Genomic DNA, 21,686 nt, shown 5'->3' with positions numbered 1-21,686 from the left:
CACCTCCGATATTGCTAAAGCACCTCTCGGAATAACAAAACCAAATTTCTGAAATTACTCTAGCATACTTCAAATTACAAATATAGAAGTTGTATTTCCTACTAAATGGAAATTGCAAAAGTCAATTTGTTCCTATTAGTTGACTCTCCTTGTCCCCGGATTAAGTTTTATTTTTGTAATTCTAAGTGTGTTTTTGTTAGTTTTTTCTCTCAGTGTAACATAGTTTACTTTGACACTATTCCTCTAGTCTCTGCAGCTAGTAACAAGAGTCATCAACTCAATCTCAAATCGCAGTTAACATTGACCGAAGCCCTGTGCTACAGACACGGATCGATACGGGTGGAAAAACATTACTGCCCTGTTCATTATTCGACCGAAGTCGGGCCTTTGCGTGACCAAACTTTGGAAAACCAAGTACGAGCATTAGATTCGTAGGTAGTGAAAAGCATGTTTACAATTCAGCGGTTTTAGTGACGATAAATATGTTCTGTGCTAGCTGTGCTATTTTTTTTCTCTGAAATATCACTATGTCCCTGGCAGGGGCTAGTAAACATATGTATAATTATTAGTTGCTAGACTGGTTATACACAGACAATGGCATACTTAAAGTAAAATATATATCTGTCTTAGGTCCGTAAACCGCAACTACGTTAGTATGTTACGTGACGTGAGTAGTGAGTATTAAGTCCGGACCGGACAGGGTGAATCATGTCAATCATCATGTTTTCTGTTTTATTAACTTTATAAGCCTGTTAAGAATAAATAAAGTTATGATTTAACTATAGTGTGTATTTTAGTCACAAAGAACCTAGCCAGTTAATAAACTTTAAGGAAAAAGTTGTTGTTGTTAAGTCACCTGCAATATCTTGGACAACGAAGGGCACAAAAATATGGGACTCAAGACTCAACCTTAATTAGAGCGTCACAATGGCAGAGCATTAAAATATTAGCTCCGATTTACTATAGTTCGAATTTTAAAGAAGTCCAATTATGGTAGGAAGCTTTTTAATAACATTCATTGTTAAGTATACCTACCGCTCCAAAACTCGCCGGAATGTACCCTTCTTAGTTAGTTTTCTGGGCATTTTTCCGCAAATCGACATCCACTGTGCCTATTTTGCGTGAATGTACCCTTCTTACGCACGTGTAAGTTTACCCACGAGGTTGTACAAGTGACTAAGCTACTGGAATAATATGAGTCACCGAGTTTAGTAGCAAGTTCAATAACAGTAACGTATTTGTTTGCCTCCGCGGAGAACGTCAACAGTGACCCAGTTCTGATGTTTAGTTTGGATGCATTCTATTAAGAAGTTATTTCCTGAGCTGAAAATCGAGCCATCGCTGTTAGGTTACCAATCTTAGCGGTCAAGCGAATTTTTAAACTTCTTAGCATCATTAATTAAGTCTTATTAGTCTTATTACTAACTACTATCTGGGAGACCGAGCTTTGCTCGAAAAACATATGAAAACTCATAAATGCGCGTTTCCCCAGAGATAAGACCTAACTAGATCGATTTTTCGGCCCCGAAAACCCCCAAATAGCAACTTTCATCGAAATCGGTAGAGCCGTTTCCGAGATCCCTGAAATATATATATAACTAAACAAGAATTGCTCGTTTAAAGGTATTAGATTACGGTCTGTGCACACCATGCGTGTGCGTAGACGTGCACGTTGTAGTATACAGATACTTATGAGAGACGGCACACCGCTTGCGTGACGTGCGGTGTGCTCTAACCTTTATTATCACAATGACTGAAGCTGTAATCCACGTGATAATATAAATGTCACTTTTTAACATCACGCGACTGAAAGAGACAGACACTATCATTATCAGATGTCACGTAGACAAGTGATCACATCATATACGTACTGATCAGCAGTAGAACTAGCTACACGACTGTGCATGTCTACATAACAATGCTCTATTGTCATAGCTTCAGAAAAATTTGCACGGATTATTTTGAGAACTTTGCACGCACAGTCCAGCAAAATTATCTCACGTTACTACACAGGCCTCCTAAACGTGTACACGTAGGAGGCCTGTGTAGTTAGTAACGTGAGATAATTTTGCTGGACTGTGCGAAAGACGAAATGGATTAACTATTAACCGTACTAAAAATACCCGTGACGAATTGACGATAGTGACGACGACAAGCGGATACAATTTAAATTAAATGTATCCGCTACATAGTTACCTACCGACCTAATAAAAGCTTGTTAAGTAAATCATTTAATAAAAGCTTGTTAATTAAATCATTTAATTAACAAGCTTTTATTAGGTCGACCTGTATGTAACTATGTAATGGAATCTAAGGTAACTAATTTAACCATCTTCCAAGGATCGTAGCGTCATGAAAATTGGCAGCTGTATGTAGTCCTGATGACAATACAATAATATGGTACTGTCGAACTGATCTGATGATGGAGACAGGAGGTGCCATAGGAACTCTCGACCTGTATGTAACTAACTATGTAATGGAATCTAAGGTAACTAATTTAACCATCTTCCAAGGATCGTAGCGTCATGAAAATTAGCAGCTGTATGTAGTTCTGATGACAATACAATAATATGGTACTGTCGAACTGATCTGATGATGGAGACAGGAGGTGGCCATAGGAAGGTCTGTGATGAAACAACGCAACCTAATTGTGTTAGGGGTTTTTAGAATTGTCTCGGTGAGTATTAGTTGTCTGTTGTAAGAAAAGTACAGTCAGCGATAAATTTTTGTACCAAAAATGATTTTTTTGCCAAAAACTTATTTTAATCGTAAAATCAATCAAACGTGTGTGGCGCAGGTATGGTTGACGAAATATAGTTTGTACCGAAACAACAACTTGTATGTCGAACCGGAAATATTCATGAATGTAATTTTTGTTATTGAACAATTAGAAGAGGTGAATGCTAATGACGTGGCACAGCATCAGGAAAAAAATCAGGCCGAAAAGCTTAAGGCACAAGATGGTCCCTTTTCCTGCCACGGCCTTTCAGAGTTTATTGAGGAAAAACGTTAAAACCCGCGCGATCGTCAAATCTTCCGTCGCAAGGTTCGCACGACGCGCCGAATTTTTGAAGTTTAAGGCCGAGCCACACCGGATGCGTGTGCGTAGACGTGCACGTGCACGTACGCGTCCCGCTGCGTTGTAGAATACGAAAACTCATAAGAGAGGACACACCGCTTGCGTGACGTGTGCGTGACGTGCGCGTACGCGTGACTTGCACGCAACGCAGCTCCGACGAGACAAACCGGCTGCGTGCCGCATGCACGCGTCTACGCAGCGGAGCGGCAACGTCGCTTCGTTGCGTGCAGTGATGACGTTGTATTTACCGGCGTTTCCTATGAGACGGCGAACCGAGCAGGTTCGGACACGCACCGCTCGGTGCTGCATAGGTGCTGTGCGTGTACACGCGCGGCTCTCTTGTATTTATTTACAACTCGGCCGGTGCGCGTGGAGGTTTTTATAATGGATTGCGAAACAAAAGAAAAACTTATTGAACTAGTGCGCAAATACGAATGTATTTATAACCAAAAACACAAAGATTATAAAAATTCGTCCTATAAAAGCTTGTTATGGGAACAAATTGGTGTCGCAATTGGAATAGAAGGTAAGTTTATGTTTTGTATTGTGCTATGCTATTTTTCTTGTGTATTTTGTACGTGCGTCGTATAATAATTTTATTCTCGATTATCTCGATTAAAATAGGTGACAAATTTTTCCCTAATTGCAATTGCGGCATTAGGTGACCTTGCATTTGTACGACGCAAAGGCATTAATGCACCGCCTTCCAAGTTTTGACTCGTTCCTGCATTTTCGGGCAAGTTTTGACTCGAAGTCGGTTCATTTGGAAGCATTCGCATCATGTCGCCGTGTTTAATTCTAACAAAATTGTGCAAGCAGCATGCAGCCTTTGTAACGTGAATGGCTTTTTCAATATGGCATTCCATAGGTCTATGGAAAACTCGCCATTTTTCTGCTAAAATTCCGAATGTGTTTTCGACGACACGACGTGCACGACAGAGCCTGTAATTATATCTTCGTTTTCTTTGGTCATGTATAGTTGTTGCTCCGGGAAATGGTCGCATTAAGAATGTTTGCAGTGCAAAACCTTCATCGCCGAGTAAAACGTGTGGCACTGGTTCAGTAGTACCAGGCAGAGGCTTCGGAGGCAGTAACTGTTTATCGTGTAGATATTGACGATAAAACGCAGAATTTTCAAAAATGTTACTATCACTGTGGCGGCCGTAACTGCCAACGTCTATCACGGTAAATTTATAAAATGGGTCGGCGACGGCAAATAACACTATTGAAAAAAAATTTTTGTAACAGTAATAGTTTGAACCACTGTTGCGAGGGCATTCTACCCGAACATGCTTTCCGTCTGCGCTACCGACGGCGTTTGGGAAGTTCCAAATCTCTCGATAGCCCAACTCCGATTGTTTCCAAATCTCTTCAGTAGGGCTAGGCATATATATAGGTTGTAAACATTCCCAAATAGCTTTTGATACTTCTTCTACTATTATAGAAACAGTGCTTCGTCCAATGCGGAATGAAAATGAAATTGTTAGAAAAGAGTCACCAGTTCTTATGTACCTGAAAAATATATAAACTATTTTAACGAATGTATTCGGGTAATTTTATATATCGGGTAATTCCAAAAATCTTATTATATAAGGTGTATTCGGGTAATTCCGAATGTCATAAACCGTCACATAAATCCAATAAGTGACTCTTCTTATGATGGAATTTTGGACAATTTTAACCTGTAGGTATTTCGAAATTATCCGTCATACGAAATTACCCGAATACTCCTTACTTATATAACTTTATATTCTTATATAATTTTAGTAATTGTTTAAGGTACCAAAGCCAAGGACGCCTGGAGAACGTTGAGAGACGGATATATTAGGCACAAAAAACAAGTGAAAGGACAAACGGGTTCGAGTAGGAAATATTCAAATTATACATGGAGTTCCCACATGACATTTCTTGATGGAACGCTCGAGCTACGACCTACTGGCTCTAATGTTAGACCTACGCAGGGATGCTCTGATCCGCCACAGTCTTCATTGGCCGGACGATCTCAATCACCGTCACCACCTCCACAACGACCACCATCTTCACCACCACCTCCAACGGAACCGCAAACACCAGTTGCACCACAATCTCGGCCATTTTCGCAAACACAACAACAACCAAGTACATTGCCGTCGTCAACGCCACGTACAACAAAAAAAAGGAATGACAGCGACACGGGACTAGACACCACTGACAGAGTTCTTGACTATCTCAGAAATAAAAAAAAGAGGGAGTGGGATAGTGTTGACCATTTGTTTATGAGCTATGCTAAAACTTTTAAAAAACTATCACTTAGAAAACAAGGCAAAATAAAAGTTGAGTTGGCAAAAATGTTCGCTGAGGCTGAATTGGATGATTTAGAAAATAATGTAACAACTAATCCCGACCTAAACATTGAACCCTCCTCACCGGTAATAATTCTGTCTCCGGCGTATTCCATAATATCTGACGATTCAGGTGATCCAAGCCAGTCTTTATTGTTCAATAACTCTCAAGAAGAAGTACCCACTGCAAACCAAGTTGATATTAGCGTAATAGCCGATGATGACACACAGGTCCTTGATCTATCAAATTTATAATGATCACAAGATTAAAATAATAATAATATTTTTTTTTTAGGTCCTACTTTGTATTTGTTGATTGTTTTAGTTCAGCGGTCGGCAACCTTTTAGCAGCCAGGGGCCACATGGTAGTTAACGAAGTTGACGCGGGCCGCACTTTATTATATTTAACACTTTATCAGACATTGTCGTTTGTCAGTATTACATACAAAATAGCCGGGGGGCTCGCGGGCCGCATGCGGCCGGCGGGCCGCTGGTTGCCGACCGCTGTTTTAGTTCATTGATTTATTTAAGCTTAAGATAATAATAATATTACATGTTAATTGTTTTGAGTTCCTATTTTGTATTTGTTGACTGTTTTAGTTAATTGATTAGTTAAGTTTTAAGACAATAAGTGCTTTTAAAATACAAACCTTAAACAAACTGCTAGCCTTTCTCTGGTTCCAATAGCCTTCCTGTAGTTAGTGTCATTTTTTAATATATGAGGTCTCAGTAAATCATGTAACTCTTCAAAAGAATCTCTTGACATGTGGAAATACCAGTAAAAGCGATCTTCGTGAGACTCAAGTTCACGGCATAGGTTATGATATTCACTATGTTCCCCTCTTTTTCCATTGATTTCGTGAATCCACACTCTTTTAGGTTTCGTAGGAGTATTTTGCGTTAAAAGTAAGAGGAGTGCCTCCTCTTCATCCGATGAACTGCTATCAAACATTGCTAGTCGTCTAGATGCTCTAGGGAATAGTACGAAAATGGCGGCGGATCTGCACGCAGCCTGCACGCAGAGCTGCAGCGTGCGCCTGCGTGACGTGTACAGCACACTGCGTTGCGTGCGCTGCGTGGCGTGCGCGTCCCCCGGTGTGACAGGGGTGCTGTGCACGTCTACGCTTACGTCGACGCACACGTGCTGCGCACGCAAGCGGTGTGGCTCGGCCTTAAAACTTCTTTAGCGGCGCTGTGCACTTTTTGAGGTGGGGAAAAAATGTTAAACTCGAGACAGCGTAAGGCGTAATGCGTAAGGCGTAACCCTCTCTTTCTACCGCGCGGCGAAAATGTATGCCTGAGCCTGCTGTTTCGTTTAGGCGGCGCAGGGCGCTTGCGTGACGTCTTGTGTGACGGACAAGACAAAGTTTCTCTCAAATAACTATAGCTGTAGTACTCACAGTGATGTGCTTAGGGGTTTCAAGTAATGCTACGATATAACGCCAGATGGCGTTAACCTCAATTATACATAGTGCTGCAGACATTTTGCAATATATGGCGCTGTTATTGAGTTACAATGTCGTTGAGTTTTCACTTCTGCCGGCGCTCCCGGAGTGCAACCCGTTGTTTTTGTTTATTCCTTTCTAATTTGCTGGATTTACGCGCCCTCTTAAAGAGTGATTGCATCTTAATTTAAATATTCACGTATCGCATGAAGTTTTTGCTACAAAGATGCGTTTTAAATTACATGGCAAGTTAACAAGTCTGCTAATTAAAGGATGTTGAACAATAGACCATTGTATCTTTTTTTCCAATATCAGAGTTGTCAGGCATTGATGATGCTAAGTCAAGATTATTTTTTATGGAAATAAAAAATATCGATCGTCCTAAATAATTTAAAATCTTAGTAACTAATTTGATATTGATTATAGTAATTAAAATGTATGTCAACTTTGTCGATTGAGGCCTGTTTCAATGATAGACACCCAGATTTCGCTCTGTATAAAATCTTTTACTTAATTTATGTTTTTCATGGCCAAGTACTTTTATATTTTTATTTTTAAAGTTAATTAAGCAATACGACTTATTATTCATGTTTACATAATAATGTCTTTGACATACATCACATATTAAAACTGACAACGTAAAATTGTTGTACGTAAGTTGGAAATAATTGACAGCAAAAATATTTACATATTTGAATTTATTTTTTTACTATTTCTATGTTTGTTTTACTGTGCGTCATAATTACTAATATATTTAAATATTAGTACCAGGGCCCCATTTCTCGAACGATATTAGTCTAATATTATTAGTGTGTTGCCATGGTAACCCCATACGATTTGACAGTTCGTGGACTAATAATATTAGTCTAACACTGTTCAAGAAATAGCCCAGAAGAACCCATCAAATAGTGAATATCAATATCAACAGTATCAAGCATCACGTGTAATTATGTACAAGAGTATGAAAATTTAATACTTTGCACAACAAATGTGTACACATTTGTGATTCACTCTTGTGGCATCTGTAAGATATTTGTGCGCGCTTTGTTGTGCAATATTTTATTGCAGTTGACTTTAAATATTACACACGCTTTGCTGCTAGATAAATATAAACATATGAAACGACTAAACTAGTGAATATACATATTTTCTAAGTAGGTAGCACGGTAGGTGTAAGTTTTTTTTGATAAATTCGGCATTGCAACTGAAGGAAATACCAAACACAACAAGCATGATAAAAACACAAACACATATCAATAAATCAAAATAATCATTAATCCGTGTAACAATCTATTGCTCCATTTTCACAGTCTAGACGGAGTTATGCCTATCGTAGGTACACGACTTGCATCTAAAACGAACTCCAAACAAAATTACGCTTTAACAACACGTGTTAAGGTACAAATTCCAACGTCTGTACATCACTGCAGTTATCTCCTTGGCAATGACAAAGGGAAATTAGACTTTAATTTAATTGTTATTAAGTTCAATTTTATTATTAAGGGTCAGGTCAGGAGGGAGGGAATGGAGGGATTGAATGAGAGTTTTCCGGTTGTCAGTGTGAGTCACCTTATCATTTGAAACAAAACAATAGGTTAGCTCTGCTGCTTTAAATTTAGCATATTTACATTTAACTGGAAATACTGGAATATAGGTAAAACCCGAGTTACAATAGAAACAAAAACCCGAGTTTATCACCAAGCACTGCTACTAGGGTTTCTGCTCGAGAATTCTCGAGGCGAGAAATCTCGATAAATTTGTCCTTCGAGACGGAGAAAAAAATCTCAATGCCTCGAGAACTCGAGAAATAAATCTCTTGTGATAAGTAACAAGAAAACACGCGTATAAAGACATGATGTGTCTATACTATAGTCATATAGTGTATTTCTTTAACCAGTTTAATAATTGTAGTTATAAATAAACTTGAAACATTTATTAGTTAACCATTAGTGCTACCTACCTACTAATTAACTAATATGGAGTTATGTTTAGTTCAATTTCCAAATTACATCAAAGATGTGGCTGCTCCCGACGCAAAATATATAACGCTAGTCTTTCACAAGAAACTGTCACATATCGGAATAAATGATTGGTAACGTAGTAACTTGTTTAGTCACTACTAATTAACTACACCTACCAGTGATGAACTCAAAATGTAGTCGAACCTGGTTGCAGTGATGTATTTGCAATATTTGCATCCAGGGCCGCGACCTTCCGACACGCCAGCATTTACTGAATGGCGCCGGGGTAGTTCTGTCTGATAGGTAGGTATTTATTTATTTAAATTTTGATTCAAGCAACAAGGCTCATATTAAAAATACCTTATAGACTACAATACATATAAATTAAGAGAAAAACACTACGAGTATATTGACGACTGTACCGGATTATTGCAGGTGACTCTACCTATTGCTTAATGTTATTCACTGAGCTTACGTATATACGTCATTTGCAGACAGTTTAAAAATTGCGAAAGACTGTAAACACAGGGATACCAACATGAAAAAACCGGCCAAGTGCGAGTCGGACTCGCGCACTAAGGGTTCCCGTACCATTGCGCAAAAAACGGCAAATAAAATCTCGTTTGTTGTATGGGAGCCCGACTTAAATATTTGTTTTATTTTGTTTTTAGTGTTTGTTGTTATAGCGGCAATAGAAATACACAATCTGTGAAAATTTCAACTGTCTAGCTATCACGGTTCATTCATGAGTTACAGCCTGGTGATAGACAGACAGACGGACGGACGGACGGACGGCGGAGTCCTAGTAATAGGGTCCCGTTTTTACCCTTTGGGTACGGAACTACGGAACACTAAAAAATAAGGCGTGCAAAACGATTTTTGACTAAGAAACCTAAAACAGTTTCCTATACGAGTGGTACTAAACTAAATCAAGAGTTATGACATCAGTGTTTACCTCGGTATCCCGGTGTATTTAAAGCCGTGCCGTGAAATCAGAGCGGTCAACGTATTTGCAACGAGACTCATCAAAACAACGCAGGAAACGAATAAATTTTCGCACGCATTAATACGGGTTCGGTATAAGGGTTCCGTTTGGCAACCTAGAGAACCTTCTTCCTTCTTTTGACAGTACGTTAAAAAAAGATGCTAATGTTGTAAGAAAGGACATAGTTTCTCTGGAGCCGCGACTACTCATGCTAGACGCCTAGGTCGTGATGATTGATTAGGGTACGGTAAAATGATGTGGAGTGTTGAACCTTCAAGTCCCCAACCCAGAGAGAGAGAAAGAGAGAGACAGTGATTGGACGTTTGGGGAATTGAACATTCGGGGAATTGGACATTCGAGGAATTGGATACAATTATAAATTAAACAAAAACTGTACAGTAGTTAGGACACTACGGTGGCACAGACGACCAAAAGATAGTCACACCCATATTGACCACATTGCAAGCGAAAACACATGAAGGTAGCCATTTAACTTTAACACCCATAAGATCCACAAATGGACAGTTAATTGGCGATATTCATAGACTGCTATTACTGCTAAATTCAAAACCTTTTTTTGATTTCGGATAAAAACAATGGCAAGAACTTTCTATACAATTTTTAAGACGTCCGAACGGTAGGATGAGCTTCGTAACTTTCGGATGTCTTAAAACAATTGAAGTATACATTTATTTTGCTCGCACATGGTCGACATGATAGACTCACGCTGCTACATAATATACCTGCAATAATATGTCACACAACATAGGCCGCAAAAGTATCTGACACGAGATTATTTCTAAAGCTCACATGTTTTTGCGGCCTTCGAAGAGTAACATATTATTGCAGGTGACTGTAACACTTTAGTAACGTCTTTCTCGATTAGCCTTGATGCGATAAAGGAAAACCAAAATACTTTATATTCCGATCATGAGCCCTCAATGACGTGTCGTGCCAACCTTGGTGGTAATGCAACTGTTTATAATTATTATAAGCATACCTTTATGATACGTATACGTTTCCGTGTTGACTCTCTAGAAATCTCCAAGTAAAGGTGTGATGGCTATTAGTTTCTTGCTACAAACATTGGCATGTTTTGCGTCATATTAGCGTGTGGTTAGTTGTTAATAGTAATTATTTTCTATCGGTTAGGTTAACCAATAGGGTATTGATATTCTACAGTTTTATCATAGAGAAATATAGTAAGAATAGAGTGCTCACTCCATACATAAGTTTTGGTACCAAAACGACTATTATTTTCGCAGTCGACATCTAGCATCGAGTAGCAGAATTATCAGTACCGCTACTTGATATTGATACAAGAATTCTCTAGTGTCGCGACTCACGAAAATTGTATTGAACAACAATTTACAACTATAAAAGCAGAAGGAGTTTAAAATAGAGTTCCAGTTAATTCGGTTCCAACTATATATTAGCTGAAAATTGTTAAGCATTAGACTTTTCGGTCGTTGCAACATCTATTGTCAAGTAGCAGTACTGATAATTCTGCTACTCGAAGCTAGATGTCGACTACGAAAATAATAGTCGTTTTGGCACTAAAACTGATGTATGGAGTGAGCACTCTATGTATTTTTTTCTCTATGGTTTTATTAAAACCGAGCAACAAATGGCTATTTGTAAGTTCCTAGACATCGTTGGCAAACAAGCATACGGTTCGCCTCATGGTAAATTGTTACCGTTTATGAAGAATTCCAAGCGTTTGTGAAGAATATGTATTTGGCGTCGTGCCACCGTATTACCTTAATCTACTAAACGCAAATGCATTAACATTCATATCGCTAATGTCCTTCTAATGTCTCATGAGAATAATCAGTGTCAACTTCTGTTTAAGCTGTCTTTAGATATGTAAGTGTGCAGCACTGTACGGCACAAGCATATTCAATACAGAGATGCTTGTGCCGCACACTGGTGGAATCACGCCCTTATAGTTACACAACGAAGCGTACAAAAATATACAACACAATCAAAATCATATTTGTAGAGCCATAATTGCGTATTTTATCTTCCTTTCCCTCTTGTGTTTCGTTGCCAATTTCAGGGCTAGAGCATATTTGAGTCATCAAACGTGCCCACTACAAAGAATACCCCAAACGGCCTTCACGACGACTGTTGCCAGCATAGATCATTTTGAAGCATCTGCCTCATCTAAGTTTAAGGCCGAACTACACCGTATGCGTGGCGTAGAGACGCGCATTCAGACGTTTGTTGTGATTTATGGAGTTATATTTTATATGTCAAATCGCTAGCGTTGCGTGCTCTAGTCCTGCATATGGTTGTGATTCCACCTTAATATGATGTGTCACCTTAGTGTGATGAGTATAAAGTTTCACCATCAACAACTTAGAAACACGACAATAAACGAGAACTTTCTAAAACAGTTTAGCGACAATTATAAGCAAACATCTGCTCGAGATAAATTAATCTTAATTGTCCGTTTGATTGTTAGTCATTGGGAATGATTGACGTACATGCAACTCCATACTGGCAAGTTCAAAATGATTATATAAGGTTATGGGCCCATATAAGACAATCAGCATTGATTAGTGATGAAACGGATTCTTGTTGACCAACAAACCATTATAAGTATGAACTCGTTATCTGAATAATTGCTATGTATTTAGGGGTTAGATTATATTGGGCATAAAATGCTTTAAATAGGTAGTTGTCAATACAGAAGTCGTTGTTTAACGGCACATGTGATTGGTCATTAAGATGACTATTTGTCATGATTATGAATTGAGTCAATGACTACATTGATTAATGATTACATATGGTGATGTGACGGTAATGTTTTAGAGTATTATTATGAAGTATAGGAAGCAAGTAGGAAAGTATTATGAAGCTGTGCCCGCGGCTCCGCCCGAAAGGGATTTCTTGAGTTTGTCATTTCAACAGTATTTGGACTGGCAAAAAAAAATAGCTTATGTCCATCCCTGGGGCTTCAGAATTCATAGTATAGTCATAAAAATATGTAAAGTTACTGTAACATATATTAAAATAGCAGAGTTGCTATTACATCTATCTATTATTAAGTCAGGCATTGATTTTCAAAAAGTCCTTTTAAGGAGCTCAATACCATTTGAAATATATGTTTCAAATGTATGTAACGGGTTCATGTAACTTTTTATCACAAATCATAAAATCAGTTATTTCTACAAGTGCCCCTTTGACCAGAGTGTGTATTGCCTAACAATGTTATCACTTATCAGTTCCATACAAGCCTATGGCAGTATGCATCACTTGCTTATCACAAAACGTAAGTAATTTGCTAAGAGTGTAGATAAGTAAATAAATATAAATGTTATAGAACAATTTTACACAGATCGATCTAGTCCCACAGTAAGCTCATTAAGGCTTGTGTTGTGTACGAGACGACGATATATATAATATACACATATACAAATACTTATACATAGAAAACACCCATAACTCAGGAACAAATATTTGTGATGAACACACAAATAAATGCTCTTACCAGAATTTGAACCCGGGACCATCTGCTTCGTAGGCAGGGTCACTACCGACTAGGCTAGGAGGCTGTTAACGTTAAGATGCAGATAACAGTGCTATCATATTTTTATTTGTAGTATAAAAGCTGTCATTAGGTTACCTAATAAAGAAAATCAGCCATTTTTAAGGTTTCATAGACAATTAGTTTTTAGGGTTCTGTACCCAAAGGGTAAAAACGGGACCCTATTACTAAGACTCTAGTGTCCGTCTGTCCGTCCGTTTGTCTGTCACCAGGCTGTATCTACTTACTACTTCTACTTCCTATGAGGACTGATATTTTGAATAACAATGTCATGACTATTTAGTATGCAGTCATGATTTTGTTTTAATTAAAATTAAGACTCAAAACATTCAAAATAATAATTATAAATATGCTTAATCAAATTCATTAGTAAATAAATCTTTCATATCATTAGATAGGAGAAAGATAAACTAATTTAGTCCAAACACTCAAATCATTTGGTGTAATCATAAAACAAATGTGTTCACATTACAAAAAATTTCCATTACAATATCATTCACTTTCTTAAACAAAGAAATGAAGTGAAGACAAAGGTTTTTGACTTTTGTGGAATTTGACATTCCAGGGAAAGGGAACCAGGAGGGATGACGGACTAACCAGTGGCAAAACTAACATCTAACTGGAAGAGATCCCTGAAAGGGATAAGTTCGCCTTTGTACTAATGATGTGTGTTCTTTCATGTTTTATGTTTCTTTTTGTACATTTAAGTGTTTTACTACTACTACTATTACATCTAATAACACCAACAAATGCCAACTCCACCTTCTGAATTGATTTAGGACAGTATTTTTCAAACTTTTTCATGATGCGACCCCCTTGGTAGTACAAACAAAATCTTTTACTATGGATGGACCTAGGGCAGTTTTTATCAATCATCATCATCATGCAAACAAAGTTGCAGGCAGAAGCTAGTAAACTTTTAAATAATATGTTCTGAAAATCAGGAATCGGATACTGGTATTTTTTGTATGGGAACAAAACCGGTATTTTTTCGTTCTTTGTTAATTATTTCATTTCTAATTGGGCAATCTAATAATATAAAGTCTGTACCTACACACACAACTGAGTCCTACATATGCAGTATAAAATAATTCGAAATATATGGTTAATTAGAAGTTTTTGGAAAAAACTGGTTCCAATCCCTGCTGAAAATAGCATGAATTGTAATCTTTGTTATTGTACCTTGTTATGCAATCTTTATATTGTTGCAAAACACAATAACAAAATTATTTATACCAAAACATGTCTGTGACAATAATAGGATCATAGGTGGAGAAAAGTATAGTTATATAAATATACTTTAATTGTCAACTGATTAATTCTTTCAAGCATTTTTGGAAAAATCGAGTCCAAAGTGGATATAAAAAATATAAAACAACTACAGTAAGTTATGGAATGAAAAATATAAGCAAATACAATGAGACAATGACGCCAGTAAAGAAAGTATAGGTATATCCAAAATTATTTCCTTCGTTTTACTTTTAGGTAAATGATTATGTGATTTATCATACCTATATAAAATTTAAAACATTCCTAATGCCAACCAATTAGTCACGTGCCCAATAATTATAACTACGATTAGGAAAATGTCTACTCATTTCGCGAATGTAGAACTGTTTTGCAAACAAAGATGTAGGTAGGTTTGTACGTAGTAAATCATGGCCAAAATCTACCTGAGATTACAAGCAATTAACGTCCAAAAGTTCCTTAAGAATAGCTCTCCAGCAAGATATTCAGTGCGGAAAAACATTATTATAATGAAACCATCATAACTACTTACGTATTGCGCTAGTTGTGCCACAAGCAGAAATCCCAAGGAGGCACGGAGAAAACTGTGCAAACATTTAGCACTGTAATCAGCCATTGCTTATAACCGTCACTGTTGTCCGTTTATCACCAGATTTGTCATATCATAATTAGACACCTAAATAACGTTTTATTTGTAAATTACACGAGTTGCGTAGTTTCCTCCCTATTCCATTGAATTTTATTGAGTGACTGATTTCGATTCGCTCGGATGACAGGCAACACGCAAATCAAAATGGATGAGTTTATAGTTGCCATATGAAAACGTAAAAACTTCTAAAACCACATAAACTACAAATACTACGTTTAATTAAATTCTTTGTTTTATAATTTAGTCTACTATTCCTTTGACAAATGGAACTATTTTTTATTTTGAATCTACGACTAGATTTTTGTTATTTTCTGTGTAAGGATTTTCTACCATTATTATTTACTGGCAATAGCTACATTGTATTGTCAAATGGCTGTCGTTTAGAAGATAGACATTACATAGTATGTTAACCCTTTTTTAATTGTTTATTACTTAATGGAAGCTGCTATAATAGTTTTCATAATAAAAATTAAATATTGAATATCATGATCATATATCATTTTCAACCAGTCAACACATCGATTGACAGATTTATACATTATTTATGCTGAAGAACGGTCCTTCAATGGTCCTTCATTATTGCGGTTGAATACCTATTTATGTTATTAAAATAAAATAGGTAAACTGTGTGGTTTTGAAAATTAACTGTGCCAGCCGCTTCGAAAACCAATGGCTTGTTAGTTCTAATCGACTTAAGAACTCACCGGATATGGGGTGACCGCATCCGTGTTAAAGTAATGGAAAGACAGAGGCAAAGATGCGTTTACGTTACAGCGCGCCAAAAGAAGAAGCTTCTTGAGCTAATAGGGAAGAACCCAGAGTTATTATCCACTAATATTCGGCAAGGGATTTCATACAAGAATTGTCAGAAAACATGGCAGAACATAGCAACGGAGTGTAATTCCATAGCCGGCGCCAAGAAGACGTGGAGACAGTGGAGAAAAGTATTACTTTTGAATTATCTTCTTTAAAGCAAAATACACACCTATAGCATGTAAATTGTATTATCGATTTTCAGACTTGGCAGGATCTTCGGTCAATGACAAAAAAGCGGAATTTGGACGCTTACAAACAGTTACCTGCAACAACTAACAATCACTTAACACCTGAACAGGAAGCCCTAAGAATAAAAGATTCTCCTACAAAAAGTGAGAGCCCGCCGCGAGAGGAGACTCCGGAATTTATCCCGTTAGATCAAGACATATTACAAGACCATAGCTTTAATAACGATATGGAATACACAGGATCAATTAGTGAGCCCGAATCTCCTCCGGAAACAAAAGTTTTCACCTCAGAACGGAGAAAAATTAAAGTTAAGAACAATAAATACAAAAGTTCAAAGCATTCTAATTGCTACTTTAACTGTGATGCCTTAACCAACATGGAGGAGCGGAAGCTACAGGTGAAAGAGGACTATCTTAAATTTAAAAAGGATTATTTGAAGCAGAAATTAAAATTAATCAAGGAGCAGACGGAGGCTTTGAAAAGCATAGCCAGTGAACTTTCTAAGTGATAATCTGATAATGTATTTTAAAACTAGGTTTTTTTTTGTACAATGCTGAGTATCCAAAAAATTATAATAAATAAAAAAATCTAAATAATAGATTTCTTTATGTTACCAGAGGGGGCAGAGGGCCTAAAGCGAATACCGAAATTTTGCTATCTGCTTATCTTATTGTGAGAGCTATTTTCACTATAGGTCCTCAGGTCAGATGGTTTTAAAATATTCCACTATTCGCGTGGTGAATCGGCTAGCCTGCGCTGCAGACCGGTGTTTGGAAACCCTTGAGTTATTGCTTTTTTTTTTTTTTTTTTTTTTTTTTTTTTTTTTTTTTCTGGCTTACTCCCTGGAATTTTGCACAGGGTGGATTTGCCAATGTCGGTGTTGACTTTCACACGTGAGGAGAATGTTCGGTATAATAATTTTGCATTTTTGGGAGGATGTAGTCGGGGAAACCTAAAAACAAATAATTGTTATGAACATCACAGACAAACACATGACGAATACAACGATTAGCAAAAAAGCGGGAAGCGGATGACAGAACGTTAGTAGTGCCAACATGAAGGAAGTGGAAGAGAAGAAAACGATATATATAATATAGAAATATAGAGTTTAGAATAAAACGAGTATAGATTGACATGAATTATACGCATTAAATTAGAAGAGATAAGACAATATTTAGAGTTTTATGTTATTTGTTTGTAAATATTTAATTAGAATAGAAGTTAGCTTAGTATCCATGTGGCAAAGAAGCGAGCTAAAGCATATAGGTCGTGGAACATTTTCGGGTAGTACATCGTATAGTGAGTAGCTACATTTTGTACAAGCAAAGAAGATGTGGTCCAAGTTGCCCTCATCCAACCCACATTCACACAATGAGTTCGCACGGACACCAATCATAGCCAGAAATAACGGAGTACATACTTTGCCTAAGCGTAAACGGCAAATGGTGGATATTACCCACTTTGGAGAAGTACGGAATCGATAGAACCATGGTTTTCGAGTAATTCGAGGTTGTACACAGCCATAATGTTTACCAGTCTCCAATCTAGAGATATCCCATTGCCTCTGCCATGTATTAAACATATCAGATAGTGCACAACTCAACAGGTCAGTACTGTAAGTTTCCCGTTTTAGTGAACCAATCTCAATCGCCCGTTTTGCCCATATATCAGCCACCTCATTGCCTCTAATTATTGCTTAGCTTGGAGGTAAAACAACATAATACACCATGTTTTTATTGAATTCCGTTAACTTCGGGGTATGGTTAAGTACGTTTAAGGGCCACTTGCACCATCCCACTAACCCGAGGTTAACGGGTTAAACCTGAAGTTACCATGGTTACCAGTGCAATTTGACACTGAGTTAACGGTTAGACCGGCTAACCCCGGGTTAGTGGGATGGTGCAAGTGGCGCTAAGAGAACTAAATGGCATAAACTAATTAAAAAAAAAAAATATCGTTTTTTTTTTGTAAAAGAAATTTAGTTTAAAAAGTAATTAAATGTTGCATATGGCGTTGTTGTAACACGGGCATTACATTTAACCCCTGGAGCGCCCCAGAATTACCGTAGTATGGAACTCCTATACTAGTTACCAGCACACGTGTCTGTGTAGGGCGCTCCACGGGTTAACTCAACCAAACAAAAAATCTGTGACATATAGTTGGTCAAGCAGATCTTGTCAGTAGAAAAAAGCGGCAAATTTGAAAAATGTAGGCGCGAAGGGATATCGTCTCATAGAAAATTTTAATTTCGCGCCTTTTTCTACTGACAAGATTTGCTTGACCATCTATATCAATGTTATTTCGAACATCAATCGACCGAGATTGTACTTAAGTTTAGTAGCAAATGTATGAACTCATTCTAATAGTGGTAACAGACTATCGCACCGCACCAAGGTCATTGTGCGACGCACCCATAAGTAAGAGCGAGAAAGCGATATCTCTTTCTGTGTTACGGCCTTATACACTAATCAATATGTAAACCGGCCCTAAGGCAAGTGTACACGCTTGTAGAGGCCTTATACGAAAAAAAATGATTGATTATCTCCGAAATGGAATTAATTAGAATATCGGTGTCTATGAGAAAGTTACTTGATTAAAATGTATGCTCAGGAATGCACCCTTGAAATTAACGGAAATAAAAAAAAATCACGGTGTATATATTGCACACGGCCATATGACCGGAGCAAGTAAAATGGCGGGCTACAGCTATTACTGAACCTTGAATAAAAGATACATATAAATGCCTTTAGGCAATAAGTCCGCTTTCTGTATTTTTTCTTATAGTTCCATAAAGTTATATAATAAATAATTCTGTGTGCAAGCACTTTATTTAATTAAGTATTCGCAGTTGATTGCATTCTCTGTAAACGCAATGTGCTGTCATTTCACTTTGACGTCAATGACGTCATTTATTGTCATTTTTTTCTGCGTATTTTTAATAATAATGGTGTAAGGCTTATTCAGGGGTCTGACAACTTTAGTTCCATCACTATAGTATTAGCGCTAGTATCGCACCCTGTTTTACGTAATCTGTGGTCTCTAGCTGTCAACATCTGTCAACAGTGTCAATTGAAAAAAATTGAATTTGACAATTCTCACTTTCAGTTGTTTTGTAAACTTTGAGTCGAGCACTGCTAATCTTGTGTCCTCCTCCCGTCTTGGTTGAGTTGAGTACCCTGAGAAGCCACCCTCCTCTGGTTTGCAATACAATTGTCCTCCTCCCGTCTTGGTTGAGTTGAGTTCCTTGCGGCTGCCGAATATGGCACCGTTAAAGTGTTGTGTTCTCGGTTGTGAATCAACAAGTGCCACACACAGACTATTTTGCATGCCCATGAACGACAATTTGCGAAATTTGTGGATGTCGTTTCTGGTTCCAGTTAATCCACAGTTACTTGGACTGTCAAAGGGTCAGCTAATGACTAAACGTGTTTGTCAGAAACATTTCGACGAAACTCAGTTTAGCCAAGGGTCAAGAATTCGTTATTCTTACCCCTGCCTTTTCACAGAAAAGGAATTTATTCACGGCGTCCCACTCTCTTCTGAAGGTAAGTTTGTATTAAAATTATTAGTATGTAACACTATTTTTATTTATGTCATGGTATTTTTGCTAAATATATTATTATGTTATTATCTAGCAATATGATTTTATCAGCGTGGTATTTTAATTTACGCTTAAAATAATAAATAACCTCTGCATATTACACTCGTGGTATTTTTGTCGCACAACAAATAAGAAATATTTCATTAACTTATTTTTGTGTATATTTCAGAATACAATGTTCTCAATGAACATAACTACTGCACAAATCAAGAAGGAGATGATACTGCAGTGCATCAAGTATCAGCAACACTCATGGGCATGCCAGGTACTTATGTGGACAATTATTTAGCTTGCTAATTTGTCTGTATTTTGGCTAGCTTGAGAACTATAATTTAATGTCCTGTTACACACTGGGAGGAGACTGTGCTCAGCAGTTGGACATATTTAGTTTTCAATGATATTGGGCTCCCATACTTGTACGGCGAGAACCGGGACTTACCGGTTCCGGTACTGTATTTGTATAGAAAACCAGTACCGGGAACACTCCAACCCAACAGAAAAACATCATATGAAAATGTTGCTCGATGGTACCATCATAATGCATTGTCACCCAAATTACGTATAGATATGAAGTTTCAACTCAATTGTATAATAGGGAGTGGGTCTAATTTAGCTTGCAAGGTTTGACCCAAACATACATTCATACACATGCATTGCGAGTGGGATGAACACACACTGATATTGACTCTTGTACATATCTGACAGTTCTGTCCGTGACTTTGTCTATGATGATGCTGATTGAAAAAACTATTCTACGTCCTGTCTCTTTATATAAAATTTTGCCCAAATCGGTTCAGCGGTTTAAGCTAGAAGAGGTAACAGAGAGACACACTTTTGCATTTATAATATTAGTATGGACGTATGGATAATCAGCTTATACCAAGCTTGGTGGGCGCGCATACATCCGTCTTATTGGTAGACTGATGTTTGCATGCAGCCCACCCAGCTTGACCCATCACCCGAACACACCAATTACATCAATCACACAAAAATTACTAGATGGCCTATATTATCATCATATATTTTGCAGGTGATGTTCATTTACATGAACATCTTTATGCACTTCCTTCTACGAGTCAAGAGGCTGCCGCACCTAAACCTAATGAAGGTGAGAATACATTTTCTTTTGCACATAAACTTTTGTCTACAAAAAGAGAGTTTAGTCATAACAATTACTGAAACTCATATGGCTATGATCAGTGTGGTCTTTCAGTTTATATAATATGTTTCATATTAATAGTCCACCACATTGGTTTTGATAATGACAACTTTAAGATTTATTGCAATTTTTTTTATGTAGGCCGGAGCCAGGACTTTTTTAGTTTTGTTTTCTGTTTATATATGTGATGTGTATTATGCAATGTAGCTGGCACTGGTGACAAAACTGGTACAATACACTTATCTACACCTAATTCATCAATCATATAATATGATGTTGTGATTCCAGTTACATGTAAGATACTCCATGCAATTTTATGTGTTGAATTATAAGCAGTATGCGACAGATTTCATACACAAATAACTAAAAAATTTAATAATAATATATGTCATCTACAAAAAATTACGATTCTCGCGGCTTTGTATTAAGGTTGTCGGTCTTAGGGATCATCCATTAATTACGTCACACGAATTTCTAGGTTTTTTTACCCCTCCCCCCCTCCTTGTCACATTTTGCAAACCCCTCCCCCCCTGGTGTAACGTCACATTTTAGGCAATTTTATTTTCAACGAAATCGACAATATTAAGTCGGCATTATTTTTTTAATAAAAAAATATTTTTGATATATAAATATTAGTAATTTTATAACACAACGAAAGTTACATCCAAAATCTCATTATT

At 37.3% G+C, this 21,686-nt stretch overlaps 3 protein-coding genes across 3 annotated transcripts in view; 1 reads left to right on the top strand and 2 right to left on the bottom strand.

Moving 5' to 3' along the window:
- The window catches only part of LOC134797788 (NPC intracellular cholesterol transporter 1), an 81,232-nt gene extending 65,870 nt beyond the window's left edge, over positions 1 to 15,362 (bottom strand). The window contains exon 1 of the mRNA XM_063770157.1: positions 15,125 to 15,362. Within this exon, the coding sequence (XP_063626227.1) occupies positions 15,125 to 15,208 (84 nt within the window). The 5' untranslated portion in view covers positions 15,209 to 15,362. The remainder of the gene's footprint in view (positions 1 to 15,124) is intronic.
- Positions 3,670 to 6,575, bottom strand: LOC134797293 (uncharacterized). The gene is made up of 3 exons (XM_063769522.1): positions 6,051 to 6,575; positions 4,393 to 4,591; positions 3,670 to 4,158 (listed from the first exon to the last, which is right to left on the bottom strand). Exons 1-3 carry the CDS (start codon positions 6,350 to 6,352, stop codon positions 3,676 to 3,678), a joined length of 984 nt encoding a protein of 327 aa, XP_063625592.1. The 5' UTR covers positions 6,353 to 6,575; the 3' UTR covers positions 3,670 to 3,675.
- Positions 15,363 to 15,792: 430 nt separating the features above from the next.
- Positions 15,793 to 16,825, top strand: LOC134797292 (uncharacterized). The gene is made up of 2 exons (XM_063769521.1): positions 15,793 to 16,185; positions 16,260 to 16,825. The coding sequence occupies exons 1-2, from the start codon at positions 15,979 to 15,981 to the stop codon at positions 16,752 to 16,754; spliced, it is 702 nt and encodes a 233-aa protein (XP_063625591.1). The 5' UTR covers positions 15,793 to 15,978; the 3' UTR covers positions 16,755 to 16,825.
- Positions 16,826 to 21,686: the final 4,861 nt, after the last annotated feature.

Source organism: Cydia splendana, chromosome 15 (genome assembly GCF_910591565.1).
Source record: "Cydia splendana chromosome 15, ilCydSple1.2, whole genome shotgun sequence".
Classification (NCBI taxonomy): Eukaryota; Metazoa; Arthropoda; class Insecta; order Lepidoptera; family Tortricidae; genus Cydia; species Cydia splendana.
Note: the sequence above shows the minus strand (reverse complement) of the source record. Positions and strands in the feature narration are given on the sequence as shown.